Source organism: Chiroxiphia lanceolata, chromosome 7, assembly GCF_009829145.1.
Source record: "Chiroxiphia lanceolata isolate bChiLan1 chromosome 7, bChiLan1.pri, whole genome shotgun sequence".
In the NCBI taxonomy this organism is placed as follows: domain Eukaryota; kingdom Metazoa; phylum Chordata; class Aves; order Passeriformes; family Pipridae; genus Chiroxiphia; species Chiroxiphia lanceolata.
In genome coordinates this window covers 5,069,400-5,094,799 of record NC_045643.1, presented here as the reverse complement: position 1 = coordinate 5,094,799, position 25,400 = coordinate 5,069,400, and the positions used below count along the sequence as shown (strand labels likewise).

At 45.0% G+C, this 25,400-nt stretch overlaps 1 protein-coding gene across 50 annotated transcripts in view; it reads right to left on the bottom strand.

Moving 5' to 3' along the window:
- MAP2 (microtubule associated protein 2) overlaps positions 1-25,400 on the bottom strand; it is a 222,541-nt gene that overhangs the window by 60,970 nt on the left and 136,171 nt on the right. For all 50 annotated transcript variants that reach the window (XM_032694080.1, XM_032694109.1, XM_032694111.1 and 47 more), the window contains one exon: positions 12,618-12,903. In XM_032694080.1, coding sequence (XP_032549971.1) covers positions 12,618-12,879 — 262 coding nt within the window. In that variant the 5' untranslated portion in view covers positions 12,880-12,903. The remainder of the gene's footprint in view (positions 1-12,617; positions 12,904-25,400) is intronic.

Below are 25,400 nucleotides of genomic sequence, written 5' to 3'. Positions count from 1 at the left end.
CTTCCCTAATAAACTCGTTGACTTCAAGCTACTGCAGCATCAATGGGATTAATTTAATCACCAGGATTCACCAGCTAACCAACAGAACAGGTCAGAAAAGGCTTGTGTTTTGAGAAAGAAAGAACTTTGACTGAATCTCCAAGGTATAAACATTCAGATTACCTTAAGGGAAAGATGTACTGCAGTCACTATGTGAGAAGAGCATGAAGAGGTGAGCTACAGCTGAGTACCTGATGCAGCAGTTTCACACCCTGGTGAGCCACACAGCAAAGAGCTTAGGCCTCTCTGTTTTGGGGTACTTCAGGTATTCAAAAGTCCCTCCTATGTTCTCTTTAACCTCTAGATTGTAAATCTGATCCACCATTACCCAGCCCCTTAAAACTCCACGACCTGATTCTGGAGGTTTTTTCCAACCTTAGTGATTCTATGATTCTTATGCTATCTGCATTACAGCAGAGTAAATCTGGTGCACAACTGGCGTCAGACTGGCTGTGCTCTAGTGCAAACAGGAGGCTGAAGGGTGTTTTTCCCATGCCCCCTGGGCTGTTGTGCAGCACTTGGGGAAGCAGCAGGGAAGCTCGGGCTGCCTGTCCTTGGACTGCTTCCACACATTCTGTGTGTGATTGACAAAACTGCCCTGACTGCACTTTCCTGATCACCTTCTTCACTGAGAGAGTTGGTCACATAGTCCAAATCTCCAAGGCACACAGCGGCAAAATCCAAAGTGACTCGTGCTAGGAGCCATTCAGAAAGCTACAGTGAGTGCCCTCCTGTGGCTCCCCAGCACGTTCATTAGGCAGTGGCCTGTGCCATGCTGTCTGGCAGCTGTAGAACAGAACACCAAGGGATCAGTCCCCTCCCCAGCCCCCCTTGAAAGATGTAAGTCTGTTAAAAAGCAGTCATACAAATGTCAGAACAATAAAGCAACGCTTTAGAAATAAGCCCTCATTACTGCAAATATTTGCTCTCTGTGCATCCCCTGAGTCACATCTTCTTAACTCTATTGCCTGGAACAAAATATTTACTGTCAGCATTTCCCAGTCAAGTCAGAGGTGGGAAAAGCTATCTGTTCTGTTTTGTCTGATGCATGGGCAACACAATTTAGAGCTAGCACGCAATATTGAAGCAGACAACACCAGACCCTCAGCCAGGGCAATGCAGTGAGGTCCCACTGCCTTGCCTAGGACTTGGTATCAGCTCAAAACATCACCTGCACATATAAAGCAGCTCTATCTATCTTTTCCTAAAATATGAATTCTCTAGGACTCACGCAGAAAAAATCACTTTGACTTCAAAACAAAGAACCATATATTTAATCCTTTGTCTGTGAGTAAATATATGTAATGGGTAACTCATTTTAACTCGCTTTTAAATCAGTATTTATTTTTAACTTAAGTACAAGTTAACATTTTAAACAGTCTTTTAAGAACCTCTACAGAAGTCAGTGGAGCTTCAGCAAGAGGTGACATGTCCCTTAAAATTCATTTTTAGCTCCTTCTGAGACTGTATTAAACAATTTTTTTTAAAGTATTTTAAGCACAGTGTTTTCTGTGATCTTTTTTTGTAAAAATTCAAAGCATGCTATATAAACTCTGCTGGATTTAAGTTTAAAATTAACATTAACCTGTGCACACACTCTGTGGGATTTAGTTGTGCCCAGTCAGGAGGACTGAAGATCACTCTGCCAATGCCAACAGAATGCTGGTTTAACCTGTCGGGATATTTAACGCACATAAAATGCAGCGATGCTGTGCCCTGTTCACCTTCAGGGGCTCACGCTGCTGGCCCAGCTCTGCAATGCAGAAGCAGCTTCATGGCTTATCTCTTCCCAGCCCTGCTTCCCAGCCCCAGTACCAAGGCAGGTGTGATTCTCTTGCCACCTGAGAACAGTGTCGTGCTTCCAAAGCAGTGCATGCAGTGTCTCCACAGAGAGGCAGAGCAGAACAGGCCCGCAGCACATACAAATTAATTCAGTCCCACGGGGGCTGTGGCACGGTTAGATGTTCAGAGCAGTTCTCAGCCAAGCTCAGCAGTTCTGCCATCTCTCCTCCTCGCTTCTGGCACTGCCCCAGCAGAAAGGAGCCTTGTCTCTGACCAGGACTCATCCCTGAATGCTCATACAGCCTGCTCCCATCCACTGCCTGCCCACCCTTGGACACTATCAGCTCACACCTCAGTTTGTGCAATGTGATCAGGAAAAAGATCTGTGCTCCTACTCTTGAAGAAGGGAGATGAGAGATGCACACAAAAGCCCTCCGTGCATCTTCTGTGCCCACCCATGCACTGGCACAGGTTGCCCAGAGAAGCTGTGGTTGCCCTTTCCCTGGCAGTGTTCAAGGCCAGGCTGGATGGAGCTCTGAGCAGCCTGATCTAGTGGAAGGTCACGGCAAGGGGTTCAGAACTAGATGATCTTTAAGGTCCCTTTCAATCCAGGCTATTCTATAACTCTGTGATCTTCTGAACTACCTGTTCCACTTCCTCTGACAAAGCTGCCTTCTCTGGGCACTCTAACACCTGCAAGCTTCTGCAGCCCCAGTGCTGGAGACGTCCAGGTGCTGTGGGGAGCTGAGGCCAGGGCTGGAGGTCCCTGCAGCCACCAAGAGAGCTGCATCCAGAAGCAGAGCTCCCAAGTGTACTGCAAATGAGGAGCGGCTGTGGAAATTCCAGGTCACAGAGGAGCTACACTGGATGGCTGAGACAAAGTTGAGAGTAGATATGAAGAAAAAACCAAAAAAGCTAGAGACAACGTGAGAAAAGAGGAAGAGAAGGAAGAGCTGACAGAGCAATTGGTGAGGAGGACAATATATTCTTAAACAGAGAGAAAGAATGACAGGGAAAGGAAAGAGAAAGCAATTAATGGACAGGAACAGCTAAGGATTATTTTCCTTTACAGCTCACCACCAACCTGTGCAGACTGTACTACCCTAGATGTGGCACATACTCTGAATTTGGGGTGAAAAGCAACAGGCACGGATAATCCTTCTCCCTCTTCTGATATGTGGTGCAAAGCTGTGGATGAAAACAATTTGAGTACATCAGTAAGACTGTCGTATCTATGCAGCACTGGCAGCATGGGCAGAGGACCTGATTGCAAATCAGTTTATCCAAAGTGCCATAGGCTATATGGGTTGCTGGGAGCTGTACCAAACTGATCATATATCACCACGAATTAGTCTCAAGGAAAGAAACAGGAACAAAAAGTGAAATACCTGGAGTTTATTTTCAGCTCCCCAAACACGCAGTGCCTCCAAGGAAAACTGATTTCCATGAACTATTCAATCAACTCAGTCTTGAGTGAAAATGACTCTCTGGGAAGCAGCTAACAGGTTTTCCTGCCCTGAAGCTAATGATATCTCACAGTTATTTTCCATACATTGCATGCAACTAAAACTAAAGTTTTGAACAGGTATTTTCCACACATGGCAGGAAATCACTCACATGATCTAATGTACACAGCTGGGGTGCCTGGAGTTTCCTGCACTTTTTGCATGCCACAAGGAATGCCTCAGTACTAACAAAACCCTGAGAAACAACTAAAACTGCATTTCTAAATCATCACTTCAGAAGAGGTTTTCCAAGCACCACTGACTCTGTTTTGCAGCCAGTCTGTAGAAAAAAGTAAATGCTTTGCTCAGCATCTCTCAAGGAACAAATGACAGCGTAAACACCAGTACAAAGACCTCTCACTTTGAGTCTTGCCTTTGAATTTCCAGATCAGCCTTTGGTAAGGACAAGCACTGGATCATCAGTGCTCATCTGTCAGCTAATGCCAGTCATTTCATGCTGATTTCCATCCCTTCAGCTGGCAAAGGCAAAAAAAATCTGTATTAATTATCATTACAAGGTCTGAATTTAAAGTGAGCTGTTAATCTTCCAGTAGCAACACCACAAAACAAAAAACCCAAACCAAACACCAGTACATGTCGAGTTTTGCTGTCCTTACCCAGGATATGAATATAGCAAGAGAAGAGATGATTTTTTCTCTATATTGTAACCTCACAGATTAAAACAGCAGAAAAGACAGAGTTCTCCCTTGCCTCCTTCTAATATTTCCTTTGAGTTTCACTCAAATTAAAACACAGATTGCCTTTGTTTTCCAATCTTAATACAGAGTAGCTCATCAGGGTGAGTCAAACCAAGAAATTTGCATATATATCTTTCTCATACTTGTATTTTGCACAGAAAATATGCCCCAAAGTAATATTTCCTTTCCATTTCCATGAAAGTTGTGCCTCAGTGAGGACTGTCGAGTGAGGTCTCCAGCAGAAAGTGCTTCCAGTCTCTTCCCTGTCTCCCTTAACCTTGAGAAGCAAATGCTAGAGGAAAGGAGGAAAAAAAATTAAATCCTCCTTTCCTTTGTCAGCCAGCCTGGCTGTGGCTCAGAGCCGTCACAGGGAGCCAGTGCACTCCTGAATGCTAAATAAGCTCCTAGGCTACATACTTTCTCTCACTGGAGATTAATAAGAGATCTCACTCCGTGTGGGGCCATGTTGGCATGGCAACGGGGGAAAAAAGGAATCAGCAATGCCTGGCACTCCTTGCAGGAGCAGCAGACTTAGTGGGACTCTGGTTTTTGTGAGTGATGTGAGGGTACCCACCTCCTCTCCACCAAAGGTTAAACCTGTGCCCAGTGAGGAAGGGCCTGTGTCCAGCCCATGTGGTGGCAGGACCTGCCTTCATCAGATGGGACCTGGGGACACCTCGTGCTGGGCTAACCTGTCCTTAGCCAAGGCTGGAATGTCCACCAGGCACACACCTGAGTTTCCACAGGGAGAGATCTGTGAAGCACAGGGCTGATCAGGTTAATGACCACACTTCCAGGCACAGGGCAAGGGGCCTGGAAATTTGGCTGGCAATGCCCACCAGCACATCCCAGGTTGTCACCTAAGAACCTGCTGCTTCCTTTTCAAGGTGACTCTGGAGGAGAAGTTGCCATTTCAGCTCTGCGTGGAACAAGAGCAGCTGTGTGTCTGCAAAAAAAGGCTCTGTTGTTTAGTAACGAACCTTCCTCCTAATCTTCCTGCCCCCTGGATCAAAACTGGAAAAGAATATTATATGCTGGCACAATCCCCAGCAATATCACCTTCCAGCTGCAATCACAGAGACCTCTGCCCAGTACCAAACATTGCCCAGTGCTCCTGCATGTCCTTTATGTCACCATCCTGGTGAGAGATCACAATGACTTCCCTGTAGACATGACAGGGATGAACCACTGAAGTGCTTTGTCTCCACCTCTCTGCAAGGGGTAGAGCTGAGCCCAGCCCTGCACAGGGCCATGCCACCTGTCCGTGGCTCTGCCACAGCCCTTGTGGCTGACCTGGGGTAAGTCTGTTCAGACCTGGGTGCCGTTTCTCCTGGTTTTTACAAGTCCTGTCTACTTTATGTAATTCATAAACACACAAGCTGCCTCCTACCACACACCACACACTTCATACACCGAAAAGAACTTCAGCACAACAGGCCACAAATCAGAAAGTGGCCTCTGGACACAAATGCCCCACCAGTCGCTCTTCTAATGCCAGTGCTGGACAGTCAAGGTCTGAACAGCAAAGTCTGCATTTACAGCCCCCATCAGAGCAGGCAGCCAAACACAGATGGCAAGGAAGGGCGACAGAGGCAAGCAGACAACAGGGAGACAAAAGCAGAAAATTTAACACCCAGGATGCATTCTATGTCTGACAGGATACTCATCCTTCAGCAGCAATAGCTATCCTGGCTACAGCAGTCCCCCAAGAATGGTTGCAGGTGTTTTCAAAAGGCAACTTCAATAAATGGTGCTCATGGAACATGATCTGAATCACGGGTGTGGTTGGAACAACATGTTATGAAAGATATTTCCTCCACAGCCCAGCCTCATTGCTCCTCGTTGCATTCTGAGGTTGTTATCAATTATGTTTTCTGGGAACGCTGATGGCACCAAGCGAACACTGGTTGCCAGGCCAACACACTCTCACTTCTTAAGGAAGCACAGCTGCTTGTGCAATTCCCTCTTAGGATGCTCATTTGTAACAAGAAAACACCAAAGGGAATCGAACCACCAGGGAGCCCAAAGGAAGGGGCTAGTTGAGGTCTTCTCTTGGCCAGATGCAGTGCTAATGTGGTGCCATACAGGAGCTGACTGTGATGGTGTTACTGCACCCGGGCTGAGATAAGGCTTTCAAAGCGAATCTGAAGGACACACTCCCAGGGGAGCTTAGGGATAAGAGAGACTGATGTTCTCCAAGTGTCTCACTCCCAGCCATGGGAGTCAACAGCACCTGTTCACTTGGGTTATCTCACACCACTCCCCTTCAGGCAATAATTGTTGCATGTTTGCTCTGCCCGAAACTGTGTCAGACCCTCTAACTCCTACCAATACTTTTCTATCACTGATTTCTGAAGTCCCAAGAGGAGGTGGGAGGGCAGAACTAGCCCCTCGGGGAAGTTATGGTTGGACAAAACACGTTGTCTTACTGGATTTAGTGATTAATAGGGCCAGCCACAGAAAAACCCACAGCAGTTATCAAATATTTTAGAATCAGGAAGAACATAAGTGTGGGTAGGGGATGTGTGATGGAATTTCTGTGCCTTCATTCCCGGTCCTCTGCAGAAGGACAACTGAGAAGGACCTCTACAGTGAGCTTAACAGAGAATGGTAAAAGTCCCAGCATTTTCCAGAAGTGCCCCAGAGGGGCTTTGCAGCCTCCACCTATGCTGTCTTCAGCAACATAATTTGAACATGTCTGTAATATTCCAGTAATATGTCCCAGAAAATGGCACTTGCACTATGCTTCACACAGAGAAGAAAAGTTTCAGAAGCCCAGTATGTTCATCTGTATCTAAATTGGCAGAATGATGGTGCACAGTAATTACTGTCACATTTCCTGGGCAAAGGGAGGGAGATCAAAATGCCTAATTAACAGCTTCTTTCCCATGGGAGCCATCAATGACATGGTAAGATGCCTTCTTTCAGCTCTGCAAAATAAATAACAGAAACGGGACAAACCCAGCAGTCACATTCAGCTCTCAGTGTCAATGATTTTGCATCCTTCTGCATCGCTCAAGACATGTGGCTTGCTAAAAATGCACATCCGACAACAAGGGTGGGAATCTCCTTTTGGAAAAAGGCATTCAGGGGGGGCTCTGGTAACTCTAGGAGGGCTTGGGCAGCAGCAGGACAGCCAGTGTGAACAGCCAAATGAAGAGGAAATCACTGACAAAGAAGTCCTTTTAGAAAGAAAGACTAAAAAGGTCTCTGTACAATGAAGGTCTGTTTGTATGTTTACTGGCAGTGCCATCAGAGTACTATCACTTGTATGGAAAGAAAGAGAAAGGAAAAGGAGATTAAACAAGATGTCACTAGAGGGGGAACAAACAATTAGCACTCCATGGGACCAGGTTGTGAGTCAGTGCATGTCAGCCTGGAGAGGCTGTTTGCTGACCCCATCCACGGTGCTGCAATCCTGCTTCACTACAGCTCCAGGCCCAGCCCTGGGGGCTGAGAGTCCTGAGCCGCCACAACTACACACCACGGTGATCTTCTGACAGTGCAGTGGTGTTGAGGGCTGTGAACAGGATCCTCTTCACCTGGAGAGTGGCTACTGCAATGCAAGGCTATAGGATACAGACTGTTTCCTTGACTCACAGCCAGGTGGCTGAAACAAGCCCAATCCCTACCTTCAACATGGTTTTTTTTGCATAGTTAACCTAAAGGGACTCCCCACTTCTGCTCAAGCATTACGGGCTATGCCAGGGAAGTCCTTCAGGATGGCATTCCCCACAGCTTATTAAAATATGCTTATTTAAAAAGCAGTTGGTCACAGGTATAAATTTGTTGCAGATGTCCATTTAGTCCATCTAAACAAAGCCTAAAACAAAGAGCTTTATCAGAATAAATTACATTCAAAGCTGAAATGTGATTTGTCCCTTCGCACTTTTCTCTTTGGTTGTTCCCTGCAGACTGTGCCATTCCTGATGTCTGAATCCCCTCCTCTCTGGGGTAATATCTGCCATCATGCAAAAAGCTGTGTTGCCTCTGGATGAACAAATAAAAGTGAACCTCTATTGTCCTTACCTCGTCTTCCAAGTTTTTCCTTTTTTCCCTGCCAGTTCCTGCCCCCGCTTTGCTCCCTCACAGCTTTCACCTCAGCAGCTCTCAGCCCTTCACCTCTCTCAGCTCTCCTGCTGATGAGTATGTTCCCCCAAATTCCTCAATCCCTTACTCCTCCCTCAGCTCAGTACTGCCACTTCTTCATTCCTTCTCATAGGTTTAGGGCTCCCCCTATTTCTGTTTCACTCACAGTCTAACACACACCAGTCTCTGGGTCCCCCCAGCCACCAAAAATCCAAGCCACCAAAAATCCAAGCCTCTTCGGTGGATCTGTTACAGGTTCCCTCTCACCCACCTTTCCCATGACTCAAGAGTCAGGAGAGCTCAATCTGCATCTCCTGTGTTGTGTCAGGAAGCCAGTTACAGTTTTCTACAGCCTCTTTGCATCCCACATAGTTTGGGTACCCTGCCAATTAATGAAGGGCTCAGTTTGCCACTCTGGTAGGACATGTTACTGTCCTGAACATTGTCTGACACCAGGACACAAACACTGTCCTGAGGTTCTGGTAAAGGATTTTCGGAAATGCTTGCCCTTCATCTGTCAAAAAAAAAATTCATCAAATAACTGTGCGGGCAATCCAAGCCCCCTCCGATTACAAACCTGAGTTTGCCATATAATGAAGAAAGCACTTAATCAGTTGAGTCACTGAACATAAAGACATATTGTAGAAGGGGGTTCACAATGCATCTAACTACTTTTGTCCCTAATTACATAAATTTGACAGGTTAGTCACTACATTACTGAAAAGAAAAAACAGATGCATTTTAAGTGTAAAACCACAAACCTTTGCAGCTTGATGTTCCCTGCAATTCAAATAAGAGCAGTGCAGATGCACACTGCAATGCATCTATATTGCTTCTCACTGCTTCCTCCCAGTTAGCTGACCATGACTTCACGGTAAGCAAAGAAAAGGCTGCCACTCTCGTGTTTCATTACAAGTCTAGTACATCCTGTGCTCTACCATGGGGTTCAACCCAGAGCTTTCCCTGTCAGCCCACTTCAGAGTGAGTTTCTGAGGATTACACTATCACGCCCCCTTTGCAGCATGCATCTCACGTGACATGAAAAGGTTTGGTTTGACAAAACCTACAGATCTCATCCTCTACTCTCAATAATTCCAGAATCCTCATCAAAGATGCTGTGTGTATGCAAGTGAGAAGGGACATGGACAGGTACGTACCAGGAAGAGCACATTGTAAACTCGGTGAGTCTTGGGCTGTGGGATGCTGCAGAGTGCACCGAAGGCAAGGTGTCTTTAGGAGCATGGCAGGAACAGCAGGGGACTTGTGGCTGGCAGAGGCACAGGGCTGAGCTGGTCTGTCAAGGGCAGCCCAAGTATATATAGAAATGTGTATGCACAAATGCATATAAAAAGGAATGACTGCTTTACTGCCCTTACTTATATCACATCCCTAACAGACTCCTGTGTGCTATGCCAAAAAAACCAGTCTACTCTCTTTGACTTTGGTGGCTGCCGGATCAGGCCCTGAGGCTGCCGTGTCCACAGTGCTGTGCACTCTCCCACGTTCCCATCGGCCCATTTTAAAGAAGGGTATTGATGTGTCTCCATAATGCAGCCATTACCAGCACGATACCGAGACAGATCAATCACAGGCAACACAACAGCCAGATTCAGAGGATTCCAAAAATTGAGGTCAGACTCAGTAACTCTTAGACAGATGCTCGAGAGAGAGACACATACACACAGAGAGGCAAATTTTAACTGTGCAAACCTAAAAATGTCACCTGCAGTGATGGACTGGATGTGTTTTGGCAAGAACTGTTACTTCCTCCCCCGTTACCACCCCGTGTCTCTGCATTAGTGTTGGCATAAGGTGCCTTTGTCTCGGTGGCCTGACTCTAACCTTTCCCTTAACACGAAGCCCTCCAATTTCCCTTAACACGAAGCCCTCCGATTTCCCTGCAAATGGGTATCCTGCTGCTTTGCTGTGCCCTGAAGGGACTATTGCAGAATATCTCTCCCTAGGAGAAGCCCATTTTGGGGCTAAATCCCAGCTCCTGGGTCAGTCAGGTGCTGGAGACCTTTCTTAGGTGAAGTGTACCAGGGATGTGGTGATGGATGGCTGCCTGGGAAACACAACCCCTGAAACAGCGCTCTGCTGTGCATGAGCTGGTTGTTGCAGCTGCTGGAGATTTATGGACTCTGACATGAAGGCTAAGAAGCCAAAGATTTTCCTAGGTTACACTGTTGGACTTGCACCAGGGAAAATAAAATCCCTGTAAATCCACTCGAACCCACAGGTTGGCTTAGTTATCTCCATCGACCTCGGCTTCCTGCGCATTTTCTTCTCAGCTGTTTGGAGTCAGTAAGCCACTACAATGATTAAATGATTCACGTTATTGACAATTATGTGTGACAGAGTGGCATTTAAAAACCCTTCCTGATACAACACCCCACTGCAATTAAAATTTGCAAGCAGACTAACACAGCAAAGAAGACTGAATTTGGTGGTGAATGACAATCTTCATTTCATGATCAAATTCTCAATCAAACACCAAAAATCTAAACATCTGGTTTCACAAGGCATTGAGCACATCCAGCTAGTAAATACTACTGTGAAGTGGCAATACATGCTTTGGTCCCTTCTTCACTACTATCACTTCTATCACTACAGGTTTCTCCTTCAAAAAGAGAAAAATTATTCAAAATATATCTTAAGTATCCTAAGATGGTTTACATTGCATTCATTAAATGTGGACTTAGCCAATGTGTGAGTGTGCAATGCACAAGTTTCCAGAGAGCTAGGAATTCATGCATGAAGGCAAGCAGTTCTAGGGACTTTTCTGCTGCTCAAGCACAAAGATGCCAGGAGATAGTCTATATTCAAACAAAAGCTGTATGTATTGACAGTAAGTCCCCACACCAGAGATCTTGCCATCTGAGCAGATAGTGAGAAAAAAGCAAGGGAGGAGGAAATGAGGCCACAAAGTGGTGGTTGAAGCAAATTTCACCCAGATCAAGAGTAATCTTGTTCCCTTGGCAAGTGTGTCCCCCCAGTCCTGCTGCCTGCCCTAGACCTCATACTGCCTCATTTTGTCTTGTTCTGCTGTTTAACCACTTGCCTCAAAAAGCAATGTGAAAATACACTACTATAATGCCCACTGATGGCCAGCAGTGGGTTCCTGCCTCCTCTCACCTGTTAGCTGCAAACTTCATTAAATGTTCAGATCTCTCTCTGAGCATCACTCAGAACCTGAGCTTGAGAGAGCCTGAGAAGAGCATTCCTCTCCTCCCTTTCTATGGATAGGAAATTTCTCTTCATCCTGTAAAGCTATTCCCACTTCTGTGCATGTATGAGGGGATTTGTCCACATTGTGTGAAAAATTCGTGGCAAAGATGAGAAATGCACTCGATCCTCCCCTGGCTCACATCAACCCCTAAGAATTGCAGCATCTTACCTCTCTTGCTTATTTGCTGAGCATAAAGTTGGGTTACAGCACAGAGACAAGACCTTGTTATTATCCCCAGTCATCAACAGTGTGTTCACCTGAAACCTCACACAGGATTTCTTCTACCTTTGGCTTTCAAATTTTGGCTATCCACAAGAAAAGATTTTAAATCTAAACTCATTGACTTTTAGCAGAGATCTCCACTTCCAGCACAGTTGCTTATGAAATGACTATAGGGTCCAAGAGCCTTAAAATTCTCCAGCTGCTGAGAAATTATGCATAGCATCACCAAATGCTGTCAACAGCTAAAAAACACTGCTAGAAAGATCTCTTTAGCATGCATGAACGGATGCATCAAGGGCAGTTGTGTCTGTACAAGAGAAATTCTTTCACTGTGCATTTGGGGTTTAAAGTGGGAACTCTGCACAAAGAGAATTAGTATTTACTTCTAAAACAGGAAACTTGCTTTGCATATTTCATTTTGACACAGTCACACTTGTCTTTTATTTCTGCAAATAACAAGCTGCATCCCAAAAAACTCAAATAGCTTACAAATAGACAAAGTCCCAGTGAGAATCTAGTGAGACATGGCTAGGCAAGGATGAATAAATGCTGACGCTGAATTGTGGTGCTCCCAGTGAGACTGAGCAATGCATTATTCTGCAAATAGTATGTGGTTTCAAGAAGGTGGTGTTACTTGTGAGCAGTACCAGAATCCATCCTTCATGCACTCACAAATACACGACAGCTGGGCAGTCTCCTACTCCCTCCTAGCCCAGAGGAGATGACCAGCTGGTCTACACCAGTCTGTTCTCTCATCCCTAGAGAGATGACCCTGTCCCATTGACCAAGATGGACTAAGGCACTGTTATGCCTTTCCTGAAGCCTTCTCAGAGCCCTGCCCAGGATCCAGGGTAAGGATACAAGCTGTGTAAGCCTAGGTGAAGATGCAGCCCTTACTGTGAAGAGCTAGTGCCCTTCCAAAGCACATGCTCCCTCATGCCAACTCCTCCAAGCCCCTGCGCACACTTGGCTCCACCTAATGTTTCCCTCTGGAGAAATATCCCGTGGTGTGCAGAGCCCCGTGTTCTGCAGCAGGGTGTCAAGGTGCATTACCTGCGGTCTCCCTGTCCCCTGCCGACAGCTCCCCGTTGATCCCGTTCTCTTTGGTCTGAGCATACGTCCCCAGCTGCTCGTGGTCACCCAGTCTCGGCTCCTCATCCTCTCGATAGGGAAATCCATTGGCACTTCTGACCAGTCCAGCACCTGAACCACCCTGATCCTTAATTTCAGGCGAATGTGGTTGTGAAGAAGCCTCTGTTAGCTGACCTGAAGTCCAGTGCGGTGCCTTGGCTTCGTCCTTCCTATCCTCTGCCATGGTTCCTTGCCTTCACCGCTTGGCCTGTAATGACATGAGCAGGAGAGATCAGCTCCAAGGGGGTGACCAGTAGGCAGGGACCAGGTGCAACACAGTCATGTTACTAGCAATGCTCCTGGTAAATTCGTGTCCCGCAGATAAGGGAGAGTTTAAATGCAGAAGTGACTCTGTGTGTTTGTCCAAGTCAATAGTGAACTAATTTAAGCCCAAAAGAAACCACCAGCAGTAAAAATTATGGATCAAGTCCACCCTGACTCTCATATGCCTTGCAATTATTAGCCCCAGTTTCTCAAGGGCTGTCGTTAATCTGGTCTGAACTCATTAATTACAGTCAAATGTCGACCCACTTAACAAGAAGTGAATCTGTCATCACAGTGCAACGATACCTTCCTGGGGCAACGAAGGGAAGAACACTGCAACTGCTAAAAGAAGTGAAGCTGGTGTTGCAGTTGCAGAGGGCGGGTGCTCGTCAAGCACAGAAGGACAAGGCAACGTGTCCTCTGCAGCACAAGCAACCTGCCACTTCCCAGGACAGAAGCCACTTCCTGAATATATGTGCTGATTGACCCTGTTTACATCCCCTCTTTACTTGCTGTTTTGTGAACATTCACACTCACTCCCTTTTTGTGGGGAACAGTTGTTTCTCACACAAGCATTTGCATTCTCTTATGACTATCAGTATTTATACACAAACAAAACTAATCATTATTTGCTGCTTCACATATATTTCATTCCTGTTCATTAGCTCTCATTTATCCAAGCCAGGAAAAGAAGTCACTGCACAAGCCACAGGCTTTGGATACTCCTCGCAGATAAATGTAGCAATAGCTCCTCAATATGCAAACCTAGTAAGGCAATAAATCATAATCTGTGTTTTGATGATAAGATAACATCTGTGGAGGAGAGGAAGGCTTGCCCTGAGCTAGCTACTTCAAAGTGAAAACCAGCATGCCTTTTCCAAAAGCACTTGCTACCTCTCTTTTTCCTGGGAGAAGAAAAACACATAAAAGAAATCAGCTGAACGCAGTCAACCAGCCATGTTATCGCAGAGGCTGAGCAGTCTAGAAAAGAAGGCACAAACTGGATACTGCACATATTCTGCAGACATTTATCCACAAAGTCGGGTGGGTTTGCAGAAAACCTCTGAACATAAGAAAAAGCTATTGTTATTTGCCAGAGAATCATTCACAAGTGATAACTCAAACCTTTCTGATCAGGTATTGTTATTTAATAATAATTGCTTCCAAAGCTACTTTAACTTTAAAAAAAAACCAAAACAAAACGCGGTGAATCACAAAAATTAGATGTCATTCACAATATGTGACTCAAACTGTAGTTCCATAACAAAAAGGACTAAACTCTTTTGCCTCCTGGTGAGATCATATTGTTTTGGGAAGCATAGCTTTGCCTGCTCTCACCCTGGCCCAGCCCCATTCCCTGGGAATAACTACCTGCATTAGGACTGCAGAAGCAAGTGAAACTTGCTCTGAGCTGTAATGAAAACAGTGGGCCGAGCAGTATCACAAAGCAAGGAGACATGGCTCAATCAATCACAGAAAGAGTAAACATGCTCCGCACCCCTTTGCCTTCCCCACCTCCTTTATCCCGATGGGACATTCATCAGTGAGATATTCCGCATGTACAGCCGGAACCTTAAAGCAGCCATCTCACATCATACCAGGAAAGCTGATGGTGTTATTATGGACAGAGTCTGAGCTGAGCAAATACCCTCTCCTACATACCCTCTGCATCTAGGTCTGTTTACTGCATGACACTACAGAATATTTGCTGATCAGAGCCTTCCCAAAACATGAGGCCATGGGACAAATGTCTCCCTTTGACTAGGAATGAGTAGCACACATCCAAAGCCACCAACATCTGGGATCTGAGGAAAGAACAGAGCCTGTTCTGGGCAAAAAATGAGACATTCTCATTTATGTCCCCTGAGGAAGCTCGGGGAAAAAAAAACCCACACAAAAAACCCCAAAACCCAAACAAACAAAAAACCCAAGCCCTAACTCAAAGCTTCCCTCACCAACCCAAGTGTGATTGACAGCAAGCCCCAGGAGCAGGATGAACCTGCCCATCAGCTTCAGCAGTTCTGTCCCTGGGTCACCCATGAGAGGAGCCCAGAGCTGCAGTAGGGACAGGGAGCATTATGCAAGAGCCAAGTGTGGGGAATGTTGTTCTGAAAATCACTGGGGCAAATGTAATGGTTATATCCCACCACCACAGTTTGGAGGCTATTATCCCTGAAGTACCCTTCCTGGTTCCAGGCAGACACTCCCTGATTGACTTGAAGCTCTTGAGGAAGGATATTCACATCCTCACAATGGACTGTGCCACAGAAGTCCCCTGTGAAAGTAACAGAAGTGCTTTTATCTTTAAAAATAAATACAGTGGGCAGACTTCAATGGGAACTGTGTGTATCTGGAGGCAGAATTTGGCTCAGTATTTATAATAGATGGTTACAGAGTGAAACATGGATGAATTCATTCTTGACTCCCTGTTATTCATCAAGTGCTCTCAGAGTTTATAATGGTAGTAGAGACACAGCGAGTGAGTCACACACTGCATCTTTGTACTCAACAACTTAGCAGTGACTATCTGCTGTATGGCCTGATTCATCCACAGCTCGTGTCCAAATCCAGAATACATGGGTGTGCTTTGCACCGTTCAGGTGAGGGTTTTTCTGTCATTTCATTAGCTTACCATGGAATGAAATTAATTTGGTAATTTAAATATCGATACAGAAACACCAAGAGTGGACAGATAATATAGCAGAATTTAAATAGTGAGAGGTATGCAATAAGAAGTAACCTGGAATAGTTCAGACAGTCTACAGAAACACTGTACTTCATGGAAGCTAAAAGTTCCTCTTTCTACTATGATTTTCTTACTCTTTGCATAAACTGCAATGAAGGCTTTCAAAAAAAATCAGAAAAGAAGGGACAGTCAGTCCTCTAAAATGTCATGTTGCTTAGTTAAAATTAATTTGTACCTTTATGAGCATTTCTTCCCTACCCTTTACAGCAGATCCTCATTATCAGGGAATACAGAGCAGCAGTCTCACCAGTATGTTTGCCTGTCACCTCAGCTGGCTGAGGCAGGTGCTGGACCACAACAGGAAGGGCAGCAGAGCTCACAGGCAGCACCAGCCTTGGCTGCACCCACACCCCAGCATAGTCCCTTACTCCAAAGCCATCCTCGCCACACCGTGCCAGTATGTCCCAGGGCAGGATGTGTTGGGCACATGCCATGGGACTGTGGTAACACTCCCCACTCAGGATGCTCCTCACCTTGAAGCCTGATCAAAGCCAGCTGTGCAAATCAGTAGGAGTGGGGTGGGAAATGCCCCCACCTTACAGAGGGATCGAGCAGGTGCTGTTGAGCACCACAAACCACACAGTGACACCGACCCACATCTGTGGGCCATGAACAGCCCTCCCCAAAAGGCTTTCTTTGTCCAGATTGACATGGAGGAGGCACCCTGGCCATTCCCTGTCCAGACAGGTCACGCTCCACTGGCATCAGCAGCGATGAGATACTTCACTGTTAAGTTCACGCACTTGTAACTCAGGCAGTGCACTGAGGGGACAGCACTTTGGATCTGAAACTGGATATCTTGGCTTCTGAACTAATAACCTGGAGCAGAAATAATGGTAAAATTAATCCCCTCAGCTTTTTCAGCCATTTGGGAACTGTACAGAGACAGAAATTACTTAACTTAGAATTAACACAGAGGGACAAACCTCGGGAGGGATATGTGATCCAACTTTTTCAGACACCCTCCACATATTTAATCCATAAGCTCTTTAATGTGACACCAGGTCCCGCTGCTGTGTCTGGGTTGAACCAAGCCTGAATGCTTTGAACTCCATGCACAGCAAATCACCCACAGTAATACAGCATTAGGCCATATATGCAAAACCCAAGATAATGCTGATTTATACTTCCTGTCATGCTAGCTGTCCTCCTGTGTATTTCAGAGGTACATCTTGCAGAATAATCTTAACATTATATTAACACTGCCTTTGCATATAACGGATTAATTTTCTACAAATTTCACTTTTTAAGACAACAGAATTAGGCCAATACTGAGGGATTTTGCAAATAGCCTGCCCTCCTGCTTCAAGCCATGTTTTTTACCTGCTCTTGTATCTGTGAGCCCATTTCCAGGGAAATGAGGCTATTTGATTTCAGGGAAGCTAATTCATGAACTAAGAGAAACAGCCACCTGGACACACAGAGGAAGAGCTACAATTCCAGTTCAGGGGAAAGATGAACACTGGAGGTTCCTGAAGGGAGGGACAACATAACATACTCCTCAAAAAAGAAAAACAAACCCTGGTAGGGGGCATGGCCAGATCCTGAGCTCAGTGGAAGGAGAGGGGAGGAGAGCGGATGTGGCCCCTGTATGGCTTCAGGACCAAATCTTGCCTCCCCAGAGGACTATTGAGCTCAGATGCCCCATAGCACTGACACAGTTTCCCTGCTCCCAAGTCGAGAGCCAGGAGAGGGAGGGGATTGCTCCATGGATGCAGGCTGAGGTGCAGATGCATCACTAGCAAGACCTCAATTACCCAGGGCTTCCAAAACTCCTCAGTGAGACAGCCTAATAGAGATTTTTAAAAAAAAATAAATTTAAGAAATTCAGAGAGTTTCTTTCAGAGAAAAGAAAATCAGGAGGTGAAGTGTTCATAAATTTTTGAAAAGAGAACTAAGAATTAAAAAAGAAATTAAGATGTCTTCAAAATGAGTTACACTATACACAAATAGGGTGCAATCTAACTTATACTGCTAAATAACACAACCAAGAAAACTTGATGTCCACCAACTGGCCAAATGGGATAATGGATCTGAATATTAAATATCATGCACTATGGATTAAAAGGTCCTAAGGGAATCTGCCAGTAAATTTAACTTACTGACAACTTTTAGAAGAGCCCAGGAAAGCCGGTAGGCATGGAGGCTGGAATAGAAACAAGAAGAGACAGCAGGTGGGAAATCTCGATGGAAAAATTCCAATAACCTCCTGTCACCATCAAAACGCTCAGCCAGTAGTATGGAGTACCCAAACCCTACCAGTGCTATTTTCTTCATGGACTCTCCACATATTAACCAAACATGAAGGCTAATTTCAGATGCTATGAGCACATAGAGAGCCTTCCAAACACATTTCATTCCTTCATTTCAGCTAACGTGCATCTTCTCTCACATTAATGAGATTATTTCCAGATGTGAGCAGTGTGCTTCACACTGATCAAAAAGCTTGACAGAGCAGAGCATGGATAGGGAGAAAGTCTGCTGGTATCTGACAGGGACCATGTTAGCTTCCCTCTTAGAATGCTCAGTCATGGTTCAGAAGCCACAATGAAAGTTACACTTGATACTAAATGTCTAAGTGCTGTAATTCTAGTAATAGGGTGTATTATTAGGAAGAATTATACATTCTCTCCATGGGAGCCACTTCACCTCTCAAGCCTCATAAAGGATGAACAAGTTTCTCTGATGCTTTATAACAAATATGATTTATTTCTTCCTTGCCCACTGCTTGAGTTATTAGCTTGCTGCTAGATCCCTCTTTCTTGACAATATAAGCAAGACTATCCCCTTTAAATACTACCTTGTATTCATTAAAAATGCAGGCAGTGTTCATCTCCTTGCACTTGTGTTCATGTTTGGCTGGGTTTTAAAGGCTTTTCCTTTAAAAGGAAAACAGTTAGTCAATAGCCACATATTCTTTGTGGACAATCCTTTTGATTGTACCTCGGATTATGAAATGGGTGAAAAATAATAGATGGCGCCTGGACCAGAGGCTGAACAAAGGAGGCTCACTGTGGGAAGGCAAAGAAAATTTACTACAATCTGCATCCCTGCCAGATCCGAGAACAAGGGATGGCTGCAGCCTTGGGAGCAATGGATCAGACCTGCAGCACTGGTACAGCAGAGATGAGTCCTCCAATCCTTCCTGCACAGTGTCCAGCCCTCTGACAGCAGAGACTTTAAGCCCTCATGGAGTTCCATGTGACTGGGCTGGGCACCAGCAGAGGCAGGCGGGTGGAAAGGGTCACCCTGCAGCAGAAGCCGCACAGCTCCTGATGAGGGGGAATGCTTTCACTGGGAGAAGTGTGGATCTCACCAAGACCCCTGCTCTGCCGAGTTACAAACCCTGTTCAGCCAGCTGGAGCACCTGGGTGCTGGACAAGAGGAATAAGATGCAGCACCCACTGCATTTCTGTTGGTAGGAGGCACGTTCATTCCACTGCAAAACACAGAACAGGTACGAGAATGAACCTTTCAGTTGTTACTCCTTCCCCCCTGGGGAAGGTGTTCATTTCTCTGGGCTGCTGAAAAGCAGGGCACACCTGAGCTGACCTGCCATTGGATGCTCCCCTCCAAGAGACGTGGTTGCCCAGCATGGAGGGCTGTCCTCACTCCCATGCCCAGGGATCACAACAACTTGCTCAAACCCCAGAAATGTTAAACTGGGGGCCTTTCTCTTGCAATGGCAAAATCATGGCCCTGGCAGCTTCTGACTGAAAAATCCCAGTAAAACTCCCTACTGTAGAGCTCACTTCTAGCTAAAAAGAATCCCTGTACACCCCGCCCTGCTCCAACACCATCCCTTTTTGTCAAACTGTTTCTATCCCCAAAGCTGCATTTTTACACCATTTACTGGCCATCAAGCACCCTCACCCCCCCCCATCCATCATAATCATAACTGCTTCCCACAGGAGAAGGGAAAGGCATTTTAGCCAGTGAAGGAGTTGGTAACCATACCAACAGCACCATGACAACTATAAGTGATGTCTGAACACATGAAATAAGGCAAAAACTTGTTACCAATAAATTTGGTCCACAATAAGGATGGCAAAAGCATTAAAGAAGCCGTAACAGTCAGTGCAGGTGCCCACAGAAAGAGACATGACTGTCTCCGGATAAAATCGCACACAGTCTTTCTGCACATTTTAAGATGAGGCATCATGACAGCCTCATCTTCCGATCAGTAAAGAGAGAAGGCAGTTCCTACTCAATCCTATCTGAGATCTCTCCTGCCTCGGGGAGATAGAGGGGTTGAAGGATGGAAGGAGTGCTGCCAGGAAGCAGAACTCACTGAAACAAGCCCTGAACAAGAAGGAGTGCTGCCAGGAAGCAGAACTCACTGAAACAAGCCCTGAACAAGAAGAGGGTTGCTCCCAGGGGAGCACCTCAGAGTTGGACACACTGCACTGATTTTTCCATCAAGCACAATTTCAGATGGGCACTGTGAGCCCCCCTCATGCACTTCAGAGAAGGGATTGCAGCTGGCAAGCTTGTCTGAAACAGGAGGCTCCGCTGCCATCAGCAGACATCTAAATGACCCGTGCCAAGGCCCTGGCTTCAATCCTGACAGATTCACCAACACTTGTGGCTATATCAGCTTTTTAACCCCCAATGCATAAGGCACATAAAAAAACACCATGAACAAACAGCACTAGTTCCAAGAGCTGTGGCAGAGAAAGTTATTTGGAATGTGATCAGACAGGCAAATGTTAAAAACTGTGGCCCTCTCGGGACTTTTAAGGGGGAATTTTGCAGGATTGCTCAGGGAGGGCACAGTAAGCGATGGATCTTTCCCCATTCAAATACTTCATCACCCTCTGCACAGTTTTCCTCTCCTAACCCCTTTGCCTTTCAAATCACTGCAATAATCTAACTGGAAATTAAACCTTTCTACATGGTAAACTTTGGAGATTTTCAAGTCTATAATGAAATAAACACTCAACAACTCAGTCCTTATTTGTACTTTCACAGTCTGGTTTTTTGGTACCAAAGTAATTATAAAAGATTTGCCTCACTTATTAAAAATAATAAATAATTTTTCAAAAAGCTAAGAAGAACAGAGGAAACCTTCAGCTTAAAGAGGTGATCTTGAAGGGTAAAGGAGAGCACTCAGGAAACCTGACTCTAAAAGAAGAAACTTTTTTTATTTCATATTTCCCTCTTACCACAGTCACTTCAAACCTTGCCAAAAAGATGGCTGAAGATCCATGACAGCACCACAGCTGAGCTGGAGGATAGGCTACATAAGACAAGGGTGCTCAAAATACTACTTAAAGTGGAAAAGTCTCCATCAGTCAGGGAAGAAATATAGAACACAATATAGTCATTGCAGACTAGGAGGAAAAAAGGCAGAACTACTGGAAATAAAAATATGTCACACTAAAAGCACTGCCAATGCTGCCAATGTTTCACGAGTTTGGCCAGCTGAAACCTTGTCAGAAACAAACCTTGGCTGGCAAACAAAAACAAAATTGAATACTTGGTTCCCCTCCCTGCTGCCACTTCCATTATAATTTTTAGTGCTTATAAGCAGCTGTGACAAAGTCATCTCCTGCTTATTTATTGCACAGGTACAGAAGGTGATGACAGCACATGACACAGTTTATGATCTTCTAATTCTCAGACTCATATCTTCAAGCCTGCTGTTTGAAGAAGTGCCAGCCAAACTGTATGTTTGCCACAGCTGCTGCAAAGGGGTCACACAGCCATGTGCTCCATGTGCTTGTTTTGCTCTGAAGTCACACTGATCAGCACTTGTCTTTGGACAGGGTCTGGTAAAGAGAACCCATGAAAAGGCTGCAGGGATATTTTGCAGGGTTTTTTTTCCCCCACGCTGACCTTGCTAAGACACACTGATTTGATGTTGCATCTCTTTTCTCAGGAGACTCCATGAAGGGTGACAGCTCACATTAGGTAGTGAGGAATTAATTAATTATGCTAATATGTTACTTGCATATTCTCCATGTAGGACAGGGCTTTGCTCTTGCAAATTGCAGTGGAGCCACTCTGCCTGGACCGTCCAGCAGAGGTGCTACAAACTTGTTTGCTAAGCAAAAACTCACACAACAAAATCTCACTTATCCAAAGTAAGCACTTTAACTACACTGGTGTGTCTTTCCCTTCTCTGCATACATGAATTACTTTCACATCCCTTATTTCTTCCAGTTTCACTGAGATCTCACCTAGCATGACACATTTACACATGATCTTAGCTTTATTCAGTGAGCTTTTAATTAGAAAAAAAAAATGCTGCCTCTACAAATGCATCTACATTTTTTAATTTTTTTCAAAGGTCTTACCTACCTTTGGAAATTAATTCAATCCCTGCTACACCACCATCTTACCCAGATCCTATCCTTGGGATCATGTCAGCTACTACAAATGGTAAAAAGCATGTCCTGGGCTAATTTCTGGCAGATTCTTTCCTATAAATAAATGCAGGAGAATCAGCCTATAGCAAAAATATGGAATACAGCTCTCTGCACCCTCTCCAGGGAGGGCCACAAACCAACATAAAAACAGGTAGCTCAGGAACTCCAGGGACAGACTTCCTGATACAGCTGTAATCCTAACTTAATTCTCTTAATTCTGTCCTTCCACATGCTGAAGTAAAGGAACAAAGTCAATTATTCCACAACTGAACAAGCACCATAAGGATGCTCATGCTAAAATGAAGTATGGAGATGATAACAGGAAGGGATCTTCAAGGCCATGTGTTGCTCCAGCTTGTCTAGGTAAAACTTCTTGTACTCATGAAAAAAAGTTTCCTCCCCGGACCAAGGGCAGCAGGTTATTCCTTTGCTGAGAGTGTTTTTAGCTCTACTTCCTAACACCCAGACACACCAGGCAACCATGCCAGGCACACAGCAGAAGCATCTTACTGTCTAGCAGAGGCATCATTTATTCATGCTGAAAAAGAGCATCAAACAGAAGAAAGCTTGTGCCGAGGTCCCTCCACCCAGACTCACTTCAGCACCTTTGACTCTTGGTTTTGCGGTCAGGAAACCTTAGAGCAGGTTCCCAAGAGCCTCTGACAGCCAAGAGGAGTCAGTGCTTTCAGACACAACACAAAACTTCAAACGGTAAATAAATAAATACTAATAAGGAGACAAAGGATTGGAAAAGCGATTGGGAAAGAGGTTATTTGCAAACACAGGCTGCTTCTGTATTTACAGCAAACTTGGCGTAGATTAGCTAGTGCTAGAACTTTCTTCCCTAGGGAATGCCTGAGCAGTGACTGTTGGGCTGCAAAACCTTGGGCAGAAGTGGTGGGATTATTTCATCCCTTCATAGTATTTTCTAATCAATGATGTTATAAATAAAGGATTTCTTCTAAATTAAATATACCCTTATGCTTGTATGACTTAAAAATATGCTGTCCACCCACACTGAGCAACCCACTTGTATGACCCATGACTGTATATCCAGGCAAATAAAATAACCTCTCCCTATCTAGAAATGAGAATATCCAGAAATCTTTTGTGTTCTAAATGCTCTAGACAGTAAAATCACAATATTTGGGATATAATTTTATCATGTCGTAGCTTTACCCTGCCAAATCTTTACTCAGCCAACCTACAAAAGAAGACAAAGCAGGCAACCACTCCTCCAGACTGTTCAGGCATAGGGACAGGAGGGCAGGGAAGACAGAATCGATGGAACCTGAAGCCACAGGAGCCAGTTTTCCACCCCCCTTGCTTTCAGAGGAAGATTTTCCTTCAAAAGGGTTTCAATGAAGTTCTTGGGATGTGCACTGAAAGAGAAAGAGGAATTTACATGCCCCATCTTGTATTTTAACTATAGTGACATTTTAAAGTTTAAATTTTAATTCCTTGGGTTTTTGAATTAAGAAAATTAAGGTACCTGAAGTGTGAGGAGGAATCAACTCACTGAGTCATTCAGCCTTTCTGAAATCTTAATTGCAGGACTTGCTGTCACAGCAAAGACCTGTTTTAGAGACTCGTTTCATTCCCAAGCTCCCATAAGTGCATCCAACTACCGGATTCTTGCTACAGGTCGAGTTTAACCTTGTTCTGCTGTCATCCCTTTTCTTCCCACCCTGTGCCAAGGGGCTGATGTTACGTATGTGAAGTCAGTGGCATTCTCCTTGGATAAAATGAAGAGTGAGTTTGTGGGAAGAGTGGAACAAGCCCAGGGCCAAGGAGTAGGGAAGGGTAAGAAAGTTGCATTGGATGAAGAAAGTGCATGTCAAGAATGATAAGATGTGACTGATGAACAAATTCAGTAACTGAGGAAAAAGTCTGGGAAAAACCCAAGCCACGGGGCAGAGTGTGTGTCATTTCAGTACAGAGAGACAACCAGGGGGAAGGAGGGAAGCGAGGATTTGCCATCTTCAATCAAACCATCCAGTGTAGACTCCTGCCACAAGCAGTGGTCAGCACAGGCTGCTCCACATGCAGAGGCGAGAAGCTCCACAGACCTTCAGTCTCACATCAGCATGTTCTCAATGCACAGTCTGTACCCGGTGACACAGAGCTCGTGATTTCCAAGGCAGCCAGGTGCCTACATGTCTGTGAGGATCCAGATCATCATGCTCTTTCCAGTACTAGCACTGCATACAGAAGATACCCCCAGGATGCCTTTCCGGACAAGGGAAGCAACCTGTGTCCTTCCATGGACTGCCATCAGAAATTTCCATTAAAAGGACAAGACACAAAAAGCACAACAGGCACAACAGGTCATGCAGAGTATTGATGGACACAGAGAATTCACACATGTGTTCGGGTGCTTCTGATGTCTTTTTTGAGAGGTACCCAGGATCCAACCTATGATTCATCTTGAATTCCTCTGTACTTTTGCAACAGCAAAACAGTCTTTCAACAGCACTAATGCTGATGTTGGTTTACGATGCCTGAAAGCATTAATTATTAATAACAAACAAAGTAAAGTAGACCTGGAAAAGGTGCAGAGAGCTCAAAGAGGATGATAAAAGATTTGGAGAAGCTTCTGTGTGAGGAATGACTAGACATGCTAAGGCTCTTCATCCTGGGAAAGAAGGGAATGGGATATACGATTATAAAAATACATGCAGGTGTGCAGGGAGAAGATAAACGGAGAAGAGAAAACAAATAATCCCTCTCCCCACAAAGAGCTACAGCACATCAAACAGAACTCGCTGGTGGCAGGCTCCCTACAAATAATTAGTGATTCTTCCCACTGTAGGGAATTACACAGTACAGGAGGTGGTGGCATGATAGAAGTTTACCTAGCTTCAAAAGCCAACCACTGAATTTTTCTTTCATTAATTTTCCCATGGTTTCTCGATCTGAGAGCCTTTTAGGGAAAAGCAATGTTTTTACCACATAAATAATATGTATATATAACGTGGATTAGAGGCCTTAGATGCTATTTTAATACTGACTTTAAATAATTGTGTGGTTTGCTGTCATTCATTTTTAAAGGAAACCGTTTTCCATCAAGTGTGATGGAATGTCACATCTCCACTCTGAGCACCACAATGTTTAACAAACTCTAATGAAAATACACTGTATGACATAGACTGTACTGCCCTGTGATGAAAAGTACCTATCATTCAGCCAGACTAGCAAATGAAACAGCTTTGCTGGTCTGATGAGTTTCTAACTGAAAGACTTTACATCCCAGACACATGCTGTTCCATATCCTTCTGTTGATGCAGCGAGGACAGGCTGTGCAAACCACACCTCACCACTTGC